We start from the raw sequence: 13,142 nt of genomic DNA, 5'->3' as shown, positions 1-13,142 counted from the left end.
CCATGTTGCCCAATGACAGCCCCAAAACATCACTGCTCTAGAGGAGATCTGCATGGAGGAATGGGCCAAAATACAAGCAACAGTGTGTGAAAAGCTTGTGAAGAGTTACAGAAAACGTTTGGCCTCCGTTATTGCCAACAAAGGGTACATAACAAAGTATTGAGATGAACTTTTGGTATAGACCAAATACTTATTTTCCAGCATGATTTGCAAATAAATTCTTTAAAAATCAAACAATGTGATTATCAGTTTTTTCCCCCCAACATTCTGTCTCTCATGGTTGAGGTTTACCCATGTTGACAATTACAGGCCTCTCTAATATTTTCAAGTGGGAGAACTTGCACAATTAGTGGTTGACTAAATACTTATTTGCCCCACTGTAAATGAGTAGGACAGCCCTGTTGAGATTTCAGAAAACGAGCAGCAAAAGCAAAATGAACAGGAAAGACTGGATGAGATGAGAGTAGCGTTAATGTGTGAAGTTCGCGAGTGATGTCAAAAAATGTTTACAGATCTTCACGGTAAACTATTGTCTGATCCAACTTATTCCAATATTATCGTGGAGATAGTTAGCATCCAGACCTATCGTGTGCTTTACATATGATTAGGGTATACAGTGAAACACAGCAGTTAGATTATATTTGCAGATAGCCCGTGCATCATAGCACACAAAAACAGTAACAAACTGTTTTTATTAAATTTTTAATTATTATTTATTAAAATGAAAACATTAAGAGGGGGTTCATTATCAAATTATTACAACTTTATTACAACTTGTACTAACATTTATCTTTTAAGAACTACATGTCTTTCTATCCGTGGTTCCCTTTAAGTGTGCCAATTTATTTCATGTCATTTATTCATACTGTTAAATGTTTTTCTATTACAATATTTTATATTTATTGTCTGTCAACTTTTATTTTGATGTGCCCTTATACATTTTTTACTTACAGTATCCACTGTGCATTTATGTGCGCAAAAAAAAAAATGTTTTTTTGCAGTGCGCACAGGTGCAGTGGGAGGCCCAGAGATTTCTTGCTTGGAATACAAGAAACCCTAGCAACGCCACGAGTCTTAGATAACCCTACCAGACATACCAACAAACACATTCAAGAAGAATAAAATTCCCCTCTATTTACTTTTCAACATGTTGGTCATGATGAGAAGACAAGTTTGATCCATGAGGAGACTGAGGGGAGCTGCAGCAAAGTGGAGACTGTGGATTATACTATAATATATACTATATAATATACTATAATCTTCTTAAACTAGGAAAGTTAGCTAACATTAGCACACGCTTATTTTTGGCATATCTGGCAGGTCGAGCCTTGTCCAACATATCTTGGTATCTACATATAGAGTTACATTAGTGTTAATACCTTTTCACCACTATTTTTTGCATTTTACCAGTTTTCCCCTAAGTGGACAATTCATATATTCTATACTTCCACGTTGAAGGAAGAGAGTCGCCAAAAGTCCATCCAGCATGTTTGCCTCGGCACCGCATGTAAGCAAGTTCATGTAACATCTTGTGGGATTGTATGCTGTCACGCCGAATGATTTTTGGCTTGAGCAGCTCATTTTAGTTCCCCTTTTTATGGCTGCTGTGGCCGGGTTCACTCCTTATTGTCGTCAAGAGACATTTTCACTTTCCGGCACGACTCAGAAGGCCTTTCGGGTTGAGTCTTTAGAGGTGACACATGGATGGTACCGCTAAAAAAATGGCTTTGTTTCAACTCCGGGAGCCGTCAGTCTGGACCTAAGTACTCTGCATTCTCCGCGGCTCGCGTGTGTCCGTTTAGACGAGCCTTAAAGGTGGGTGTGAAGCTATGCTGATAATCAGGGTTGTCTATGCTGTTCTGAGGCTTGTACTTTTGGACGGCATGAATCGTGCCATTGGTGTGGGACGGGAACTCGTTGAGGTACTCGGGTCCGTTCGGCCCGTTGTTGAAGCAGTTCAGGTATTCGGATTCAGCGTCATCTGAGGAGATGGTGGGAAGAATGGTGCGGGGAGGGCCGGGGTGTTGGTACATGGGATTCATCATGTCGGAACCTGTCTTCTGGTTCATGTAGTCTGCAAGAAAACAAGCATGGAAACATTGTTAGGTTTTTACTAGGGCTGTCAAATTAACGCGTTAACGAGCGGTAATTAATTTTTTAAATTAATCCCGTTAAAATATTTGACGCAATTAACGCACAAATGCCCCGCTCAAACATATTAAAAGGACAGCAAAGTGAAAGGTGTACTTGTTGTGTTTTTCGGAGTTTTGCTGCCCTCTGCTGGCGCTTGGGTGTGACTGATTTTATAGGCTTCAGCATCCATGAGCATTGTGTAAGTAATTGTTGACATCAACAATGGCGGGCTACTAGTTTATTTTTTGATTGAAAATTTTACAAATTTTATTAAAACGAAAACATGAAGAGGGGTTTTAATATAAAATTTCTATATGTTGTACTAGTTATTATCTTTTATTTATTTTCTATTTTTTTAAAATAAATATTTATATATTTTATTTATTATTTTTATTTATCTTTTAAGAACTACAAGTCTTTCTATCCATGGATCGCTTTAAGATAATGTTAATAATGTTAATGCCATCTTGTTGATTTATTGTTATTATAAACAAATACAGTACTTATGTACCGTATGCTGAATGTATATATCAGTCTTGTGTCTTATCTTTCCATTCCAACAATAATTTACAGAAAAATATGGCATAGCTTATAGATGGTTTGAATTGCGATTAATTAATTTTTGAGCTGTAATTAACTCGATTAAAAATTTTAATCGTTTGACACCCCTAGTTTTTACAGATAAATCAATTGAGATTTGGGACTTCATTTTTCATCACTTTTTGATATGCTCAAGTTTTGAAGTATTAATTGCAATCTAATTTGGGAGAATCTGCTGTTCATAGCGGTTATTTCCAGAGATTTCCCGATCGATCGGGTCCGATCACGTCATTTTCAAAGTATCGGAATCGGCAAAAAAATATCGGACATGCCTTTTTTTTTAATATATATATGTTTTAATTAAATCGTTTTCTAATTGTATTTAACGTTACAGACAAAATGTCTTCCACTCATCCGGAGTAGTTTTGGCTTAAAGTAGGGCTATCAAATTTATTGCGTTAACGGCGGTAATATTCACGCATTGTCGCGTTCACTCTATAAAACGCCGTTTTACCTATAGATAGCGCTAAAAGGCAACGTATAATGAGTAGAGAGGATTTTGATAGCCTTTGGAGCCATTTTTAATGTGGCTAAAGCCTTAAAATACCTCTCTCAGCAAATAAAAATAACGTGGGAGGCAATGTGGGGAAGAAAGGTAGTAGTTGATCATTTTCTTGACACCCTATGTTCTTTCCCAACGCAGAGAAGATATATCAATTGGTGCCCCTACGCACAGTCATGGTTGCACTTCCCATCATGCATTTGGGCAGAAGTTAAATGGCTGCAGTATCATTTACTGAAAGCTCAACAAATACACTAGATGGCAATATTTAGTCACAATATACAAAGTCACATTTATCCATTAAGAATTACAAGTCTTCCTATCTGTGGATCCCTCTCACAGAAAGAATGTTAATAATGTAAATGCCATCTTGAGGATTTATTGTTATAAAAAACAAAAAACAGTACTTATGTACTGTATGTTGAACGTATATATTCGTCCGAGTTTTATTCATTTTTTTCTTAATGCATTGCCAAAATGTACTGTATATGATCGGAAAAAATTATCGGGAATGATTGGAATTGAATCGGGAGCAAAAAAAAAAAAAAAAAAAAAAAGCAATCGGATCGGGAAATATCGGGATCGGCAGATATTCAAACTAAAACGATCGGATCGGGAGCAAAAAAACATGATCGGAACAACCCTAGTTATTTCTAATCCTGTTTTACAAGTAGGGTTAATGACTGTAATGCCCTTGCGTGCAGGAAAGGACAATATTTTGCATGAATAATTTTGAATTTCTTTAAAACATGTACAACTACTTGATATATACAGTAGGTGTGGGAAGCTCTGTGTAGCTCACGATATGGCGATACAACGATTATCGATAAGTGGGTTAGAAAATCATTCGACGATATACTACAATGAACAGAAAAACAAGCTATTTTCATCTTTCTGCTGTGAATTGGAATGAATTTATCACTAGTAGACGTCCAATCCGTTTGAACTGGGAGGGTATTAGAATGTTCATTCACTGCCATCCCTGCACCTTCAAACGAACTGGACGTCTATGGCCGTCAGTGGCAGCCAGTGGCCAGTATTGTCAGTAACGTAATCTGATTACTTTTTTTCAGTAACGAGCAATCTAACGCGTTCATTTTTCCAAACCAGTAGTCTGATTAAAGTTAGTTTCCTTAGTGTCTTAGTGTGCGTTACTATTTTGTTATTGCCTCATATCTAGTATGAAGACTATTGTAGTCATGTACGAAGAGCATTTCGGATAGAAAATGTTCAAAAGGTTCCCATCTTCTCACTATGTGTCCATTTCCATGGTAACCGCTCACCGTGACTTCCTGTATTGGTCTCGAGTCACACGCGCCAAGTGTTTTGGGACTGACAAAGGCGTGATGAAAAGTATTTTGGAGGGTTCCGGCGATAGGTTGAAGCCACTACATGCGCGGCCATTTTGTAGCTTTGCCGTTGCAAAGGCGGGTCGTTATTGCCCCAAATCGGGAAGCATAGTTTACATCATATTCGTGTTTCACATTTATGCCGTGAGGTGACGTGTCAGTTTAGCATCTTTGGGATGTGTTGTAAGTCCGATAGAGTGTAAAGTGCCTAGTTGCCGCCATGTTTTGTGGCCCTTTTTTAAGGCGTAATCAGTAAATAAAATTACTTTTTCAAGTAATCTGTGACAACACTGCCAATGCTTGGCAACGAGTTCATTTTGGGAAATTTCACATCGTTTGCTGTTCATTTTCAGTCCCTTCCTGTTGATTTTGGGGCATTTCTGGGTCACTTCCTGTTGATTCTGTGGCATTTACAGGTCACTTCCTGTTGTTTTGGGGTTACTGAAAAGGAAGTGACTCAAGAATCTCGCCAAATGAATAGGAAGTGACCCAAAATCAACAGGAAATAACCAGTAAGGGCCCTCAAATGAACAGGAAGTGACCTGTAAATGTCGAATGGCTGTGTATGCTCTGCTTTCAGTGGCCTTGAAGGCATTAAACGTCCAATCTAGTCAAAATGTATTGGATGTCTAGCACCGTCAGTGGCAGTCATTAAGCTAACACGGACACTCTTCTAATAAAAGATTTTGCGATCAACCTCCTTTTGGCTCCGTACAGTAACACCTTTTTAATATGATTCATATATTCTTGGCAAGAACACATAGATAATCTTTTGGGCTACAAAGTATCACGAGTATCACCTTTTCAATTTTTTGTCACACCAATAATACACAATATATATTTTTAACATGCTCTCTTGTTTTCCCCCAACAAAAGAGTCATTTTCACCTGCACAACTTTTGAATGATTTTTCATCTCATTTCAACATGTGCAATCCACAAGGTAACTTGTGGTAATCTTATCAGCAATCAAGTGGGGAACTCAATTTTGACTGCATTGTCTGATGACACAATCAATGAACTATTTTTATTCCAATCAATAAGTTAATTATTTGCAAAAAATAGATCATTTTTTATGTTGTGATGTGTTTTTCGCAGCCAGTCCTCTGTTTTGCATAATAGAGCATTGCTGGGATTTCTCTGTAGCGCTGCGGGACTATTTTTGCAACGAAGGGGAAGCTGCAAATAATAGCACCATAGTTTTCTTGTGCAACAATGAAAAATACATCTCGTCACGGTTTGGTTTTATTCTGAGAACACTACTCTTCGAGGAAAAGCCTCACTGTTTCTCTCCTGATATTCTGCTATGTTGGGACTTTGAAATATTGATCCCCGTTTTTCGTGCCGCTGAACCTTTCACACTAGTAAGCATATGTGTGACAAGTAACGCAACAGGAGGAAGAAGGCGAAACAATCACTCAATTTGAATACTATTGCTACCAAAGGCGTAGGTTTGCATAGGGACGGTAGGGACACAACACTACCAACTTTTCAGGATGCTCCAATTGTCCCTTATTTGCATTATATAATGACTTTAGCTACAGTGGGGAGAACAAGTATTTGATACACTGCCGATTTTGCTGGTTTTCCCACTTGCAAAGCATGTAGAGGTCTGTAATTTGTATCATAAGTTCTCTTCAACTGTGAGGGACGGAATCTAATACAAAAAAAAACAAAATCACGTTGTATGATTTTTAAAATACATTTGCATTTAATTGCATGAAATAAGTATTTGATACATCACAAAAATCAAACTTAATATTTGGAACAGAAACCTTTGTTTGCTATTACAGATACCAAACGTTTCCTGTAGTCCTTGACAAGGTTTGCACACACTGCAGCAGGGATTTTGGCCCACTCCTCCATGCAGATCTTCTCCAGAGCCTTCAGGTTTCGGGGCTGCTGCCGGGCAACACGGACTTTCAGCTCCCTCCATAGATTTTCTATCGAGTTCAGATCTGGTGACTGGCTAGGCCACTCCAGGACCTTAAGATGCTTCTTACGGAGCCACTCTTTAGTTGGCTTGGCTGTGTGCTTTGGGTCGTTGTCATGCTGGAAGACCCTGCCACGACCCATCTTCAGGGCTCTCACTGAAGGAAGGAGGTTGTCAGCCAAGATCTGGCGAAACATAGCCCCATCCATCCTCCCCTCAATACGGTGCAGTCGTCCTGTACCCTTGGCAGAGAAGCAGCCCCAAAAAAATGATGCTTCCTCCTCCATGTTTCACGGTTGGGATGGTGTTCTTGGGGTTGTACTCATCCTTCTTTTTCCTCCAAAAACGACGAGCCGAGTTTAGACCAAAAAGTTCAATTTTGGCGTCATCCGACCACATGACGTTCTCCCATTGCTCCTCTGGATCATCCAGATGGTCAGTGGCAAACTTCAGACGTGTCTGGACATGCACTGGCTTCAGCAGCGGGACCTTGCGTGCGCTGTAGGATTTTAATCCATGACGGCGTAATGTGTTTCCGATGGTTTTCTTTGAGACTGTGGTTCCAGCTCTCTTAGTTCTGGGCTGATCCCTCACCTTCCTCATGATCAGTGATGCCCCACGAGGTGAGATCTTGCATGGAGCCCCAGAACGAGGCAGATTGACCGTCAACTTCTTCCATTTTCTAATAATCGCTCCAACAGTTGTTACCTTCTCACCAAGCTGCTTGCTTATTTTTCTGTAGCCCATCCCAGCCTTGTGCAAGTCTATTATTTTATCCCTGATATCATTACACAGCTCTTTGCTCTTAGCCATTGTGGAGAGGTTGGAGTTCGTTTGTTTATTAGAGCATGTGAACAGGTGTCTTTTATACAGGTAACAAGTTCAAACAGGTGCAGTTACTTCCGGTAATGAGTGGAGAACAGGAGGGGTTCTTAAAAAGGAACTAAGAGCCGTAATATTTACTAGCTGGTAATGTATCTAGAGCTGAAACGAGTACTCGAGCAACTCGAGTAACTCGAGTTTAAAAACTGATCCGAGTAATTTTATTCACCTCGAGTAATCGTTTATTTTGACAGCTCTAAGCATCACGTTTTGCTTGGACTACTTTTAATGCGGGACAACGCGCTGTCACGTGCGGCGAGGAAGAAGGGAAAAAAAAAAAAACTTACTGCAGCCGACAGCCGCCACAAACGACGCCGACGTTGCTAAATACTAGCCCGCACAATGCTACATTGGTAACAGGCAGCGTCTGGCGCGTCTCATAGAGATCACATATATGTTGAACTAGATGCGAATTGACAGACTCGGCCGCGTCTGGGCAGCGTTTGTAAACAGCCGCCATCTTAAAGCAGTACAGCGCTAAGCGCTAATAAAGAGCGCTAAGCGCTAATAAATAAGATTAACGTTACTGTCGCTACTAGCTCACGGAACGTTAGCCCTGCGGAGGGCTAGGTTTCAATTCATTATGACCACTGTCGATGCGTGGCTAACGTGTCTTACATACAGGCTTTAACATAACATAGCATTGTGGAGTGATGGGGGTGTAAAATAAAAACTTAATCATGCTAACTATCAATTTTAGCTCAGTAGTCATTGCTGGATAAAACACCAAGTAGCACTGGTCCCTAATGTGCTCCAATACAGCCTGTATCATACATTTATTTTGAACACTGCAAAAACTCAAAATCCTATCAGGACTTACAGTTTAGACTAACTTAAAACTTAACTAGAACTTAAAAATGGCTTGACACAAAGAGAAATTCAATTGAAACACGTGGGAAAAAAATCCTAACTTTTAAGTGATGTGTGTTATCAAGCGTAACGGCATTTTTAGGTAAGATATATATATATATTAATAAGATCTAAAAGTTTTTTGAGTGAAAGCAGTGAATTAGTCTTTTTTTTTTAATTCTAGTTATACCTGAGATGCAATTGTTGGCTGTTTTCAACAATATACAACGAAAATAAAGACATTGATTGACTGAAAATGGTTCAAGATTAGATGAAATGTCTTGTTTTCTCATGTATATGTATAATTGCTCTTCACCTAAAAATATATTTGTTTTATCCGATTACTCGATTAATCGATAGAATTTTCAGTCGATTACTCGATTACTAAAATATTCGATAGCTGCAGCCCTAAATGTATCAAATACTTATTTCATGCAGTTAAAATACAAATTTATTATTTAAAAATTATACAATTTGATTTTCTGGATTTTTGTATTAGATTCCGTCCCTCACAGCTGAAGAGAACTTATGACACAAATTACAGACCTCTACATGGCTTGCCAGTGGGAAAACCAGCAAAATCGGCAGCGTATCAAATACTTGTTCTCCCCACTGTAGGTAATTTAAATTGTCTTCCCATATGTTGTAAGCGTATAATTGACCCTACCATTATTAAGTGAATTACAGTACTTTCATTATATTCAGACTTACATTTACCCCTTTTCACTTGCTGAATGTGCCAGTCTATTTTCCCCACTAAGTTTCATTGGCTGATGACTTGACCCCCCCCACCCACACACACACACATATTCACAGCCCGACAGAAATACAACATGCCGCCTCCTCTGCTGTCTTCGAAGACATGGGATATTAGAAGTTTTTTTCCGCCAGCAGCAGCCACTATAAGTAATGTAAAGAGACATCAGTGTTGTGGAGGTGGGGAACACACCACTAATTTTGCTTCTGAAAGTCTGACCTGCATCAGAGTTAGCATAATATTCATCTGTGTGTGAATAAGGAGGACGCTGCTTTGAGAGAAATATCCTCCTGTATGTTTTCTGTTAACGTTAATTAAACTGGTTTATCCCCTTCTCCCCAGTTTTCATTTTCATTTTATTTATGTGGTTTGTAAGCAGCCCGAAGGAGCTTTCGTTTTTTTTTTTATTGAGTTTGGCTGTGCTTGTGGACAAAAAAAGGTGTTTTACCTGAAGGGAGGCCCCATTTTTATTTATTTTTTTACTCCCTGACTAAGAAGTTTTTTTTTGGTCTTATTTAATTTATTCAAAGAGACAATTTTGAGAGGTATTCAGAGAAATGTTTTTTTTTTTTTTTTTGCATTCCTGGATAGTAAATAGATGATTAACAAGTTTGTATTTCTTGTGTATGTTAATGTACTTTTTGTGTTCGAATATTGCAATTTAAATTTGCTTATAGAATCCAGACTTTTGTTCTGGAAGTTTTCAAAATGTTTCATGTTTTTTGTTTTTGAAAACAAAGGTTTGAATCGAACGGCGTATCACCTCAACCAATATATATGCGCTGAAAAACCCACCTCCTTAAAACTGAGAAAAAAAAAAAATTAAATTCCCTTGTTTTCAGTGTAAATCTATTAAAAACAAGTGAAATTATCTGCCTATGCTTCAAGTACATTTTACTCAGATTTTTTGAAATAAGAAAAATTGATAACTGAAAATAGGTTTAACAGACCTATTTGAAACAGAAAGCGTGTATATTTAAAGTTCTTAAAAAAGAACTTGTTAGTCAAAAGTATTTTTAATGTAAGAATGGATATTGTTCAAAACATTTTTTTCTTGATTTAGGTGAAAAATGAACAACTTTTAGATATATGGGCTTAACAAGAACAAATAGTTATAATTTAGTAGTATGCAATTTGCTTAAAGTGGAAGAATCAGACACGTTAATCTGTTAAGTAGCCTTTAACACTCTAAACAAGATGGAGAAAATTATTCGACGAGATTTAGGAAAAATGATCAGATTAAGATGTTAAGTTATATTTGTACTGTCAAAGTTAGTATAATTGAATACAGATTTATTTTGCATTAATCATTTATCTTATCAATTAATTAGGTTCATAATGGTGTTCAATCTGTTTGGTCTTATTAATGTCTCGTCCACAGTAAAAAAGTCTACATGCAGGTTATGCTGTATATACTCTGTGTGTGTGTGTGTATACATATATATATATATATATATATATATATACATATATATATATATATATATATATATATATATATATCAAATCTACGGCCTTTTTTTAAAAAAAAGTGTTATTTTTTAAATGAGACTTTATTCAAAACAAATATAAATTTACAAACATGTTTTTTTTTTTTCTTTTAAATAATTGAACAAAAGGACATACAAATAACAAACAATAATACAGACAACTAGTTCACATACAGTTGTGGTCAAAAGTTTTTTACATACACTTGTGAAGAACATAATGTCATGGCTCTCTTGAGTTTCCAGTTATTTCTACAACTCTGATTTTTCTCCAATAGAGTGATTGGAACAGATACTTCTTTGTCACAAAAAACATTCATGAAGTTTGGTTCTTTTATGACTTTATTATGGGTTAACAGAAAAAGTGATCAAATTTGCTGGGTCAAAAATATACATACATGGATCTGAAAAAGCGAATCACTGACTTGAACAAGTCAGGAAAGTCACTTGGAGCCATTTCAAAGCAGCTGCAGGTCCCAAGAGCAACAGTGCAAACAATTGTTTGTAAGTATAAAGTGCATGGCACTGTTTTGTCACTGCCACGATCAGGAAGAAAACGCAAGCTGTTGCCTCCTGCTGAGAGAAAATTGGTCACCAAAAAGCAGATCTGCCAAGAATTAGAAGCTGCTGGAACACCGGTGTCAGTGTCCACAGTCAAGCGTGTTTTGCATCTCCATGGACTGAGAGGCTGCCGTGCAAGAAGGAAGCCCTTGCTCCAAAAGCGGCACCTTAAGGCTTGACTGAAGCTTGTTGCTGATCACATGGACAAAGATAAGACCTTCTGGAGGAAAGTTCTGTGGTCAGACGAAACAAAAATCGAGCTGTTTGGCCACAATGCCCAGCAATATGTTTGGAGGAGAAAAGGTGAGGCCTTTAACCCCAAGTACACCATGCCTACTGTCAAGCACGGTGGTGGTAGTATTATGCTGTGGGGCTGTTTTGCTCCCAATGGAACTGGTGCTTTACAGAGGGTAAATGGGATAATGAAGAAGGAGGATTACCTTCAAATTCTTCAAGATAACCTAACGTCATCAGCCCGAAGATTGGGTCTTGGGCGCAGTTTGGTGTTCCAACAAGACAATGACCCCAAACACACATCAAAAGTGGTAATGGAATGGCTAAATCAAGCTAGAATTAAGGTTTTCAAATGACCTTTCCAAAGTCCTGACTTAAACCCCATTGAGAACTTGTGGTCAATGCTGAAGAAACAAGTCCATGTCAGAAAGCCATCAAATTTAACTGAACTGCACCAATTCTGTCAAGAGGAGTGGTCAAAGATTCAACCAGAAGCTTGTGGATGGCTACCAAACGCGCCTAATTGAAGTGAAAATGGCCAAGGGACATGTTACCAAATATTAGCGCTGCTGTATGTATATTTTTGACCCAGCAGATTTGATCACTTTTTTTCTGTTCACCCATAATAAAGTCATAAAAGAACCAAACTTCATGAATGTTTTTTGTGACAAAGAAGTATCTGTTCTAATCACTCTATCAGAGAAAAATCATAGTTGTAGAAATAACTGGAAACTCAAGAGAGCCATGACACTATGTTCTTCACAAGTGTATGTAAACTTTTGACCACAACTGTACAATATAACCTTATCAACATTTTTACATTGTAAGACATACAAAAATAAAATAATAACATCAAAATAATAATTTAAGAGAAAAAAAAGTATTTTATAAGCTAAACAATTTTGTATGAGCATCTAGAGTCGACTTGCATTTATTGTTTTATGATATACGATTCAAATTCAACCAAAAATATGTTAAAGTTTGAATTTCCGTTTTGAAATTTAGATTCATGAATGTATTTCCCTAGCAATATATAAAGATTTAATATCGTATATATATTTTTTAATATTTGGATTCAAATACAGTAATGATTGTTTCTCCCTTTAATTCAAACTTTTGTTTGGTTTGACATAAAATATATTTTTGAAGATCAGTCCAAAACTTTGCACTAATGGGGCAACCATGCAACAAATGAGTCACGCTTTCAGGTTCAGTCTTACAAAATATGCATTTGTTGTCAATATCCTTAAAACGAGATAAGTACACATTAGTTGGGTATATGTTATGTAAAACCTTTAAATACAATTCCCTTACTATAATTTGGAAACAAACAGTTTAAAAGGAAAAAGCCACGCCTCTCTCTATTTAATATTATCAAACTCTGCATTCCAAAAGAATTTCCCAAGAGGTACAGTTTTCCTATTACTACAGCATGATTCCCTTATATGTTTATTCGTACATTTCTTGCTTAAAAGATCTATATCATTTAAGTAAAGGATACTCTCATTAACGGCTTGCTCATTCTGTCCTTTATGTTCTTTCATGATATTCTCTTTGGGTCAAATTGAGCCCGCAATTTATTTTTTGACCACGCGATGTCACTATTGGACGCTATGTCCAAACAGACGCAGGGGTGTTGAGTTCACTAGGTTATTTTGTGCTTCTGATAGGAGGACACTTACCTGGAGCGGGTTGAAAAGCGTCATCTAATAGTTTGTCTGTAGGATCTGGAATATAGCGAAGAACGATGCTTCCATCTCTGCTGGGTACTCCATTCTGTAAGCACAAAAAAATACTAGTTTTACTTCATCTGTTTAAAAGAGAAAAAGATGTCAAAAGACATGAAATCACATTTT

At 37.4% G+C, this 13,142-nt stretch overlaps 1 protein-coding gene across 1 annotated transcript in view; it reads right to left on the bottom strand.

Moving 5' to 3' along the window:
* Positions 1-323: 323 nt before the first annotated feature.
* Positions 324-13,142, bottom strand: part of egfra (epidermal growth factor receptor a (erythroblastic leukemia viral (v-erb-b) oncogene homolog, avian)) — a 146,520-nt gene continuing 133,701 nt past the window's right edge. Inside the window, exons 27-28 of the mRNA XM_057856652.1 lie at positions 12,969-13,062; positions 324-2,074 (exon numbers count right to left, since the gene is read on the bottom strand). Coding sequence (XP_057712635.1) covers positions 1,749-2,074; positions 12,969-13,062 — 420 coding nt within the window. The 3' untranslated portion in view covers positions 324-1,748. The remainder of the gene's footprint in view (positions 2,075-12,968; positions 13,063-13,142) is intronic.

Source organism: Corythoichthys intestinalis, chromosome 14 (assembly GCF_030265065.1).
Source record: "Corythoichthys intestinalis isolate RoL2023-P3 chromosome 14, ASM3026506v1, whole genome shotgun sequence".
Lineage (NCBI taxonomy): Eukaryota > Metazoa > Chordata > Actinopteri > Syngnathiformes > Syngnathidae > Corythoichthys > Corythoichthys intestinalis.
The sequence above is the reverse complement of the archived record's forward strand: the minus strand, read 5'-3'. Positions and strand labels throughout refer to the sequence as shown.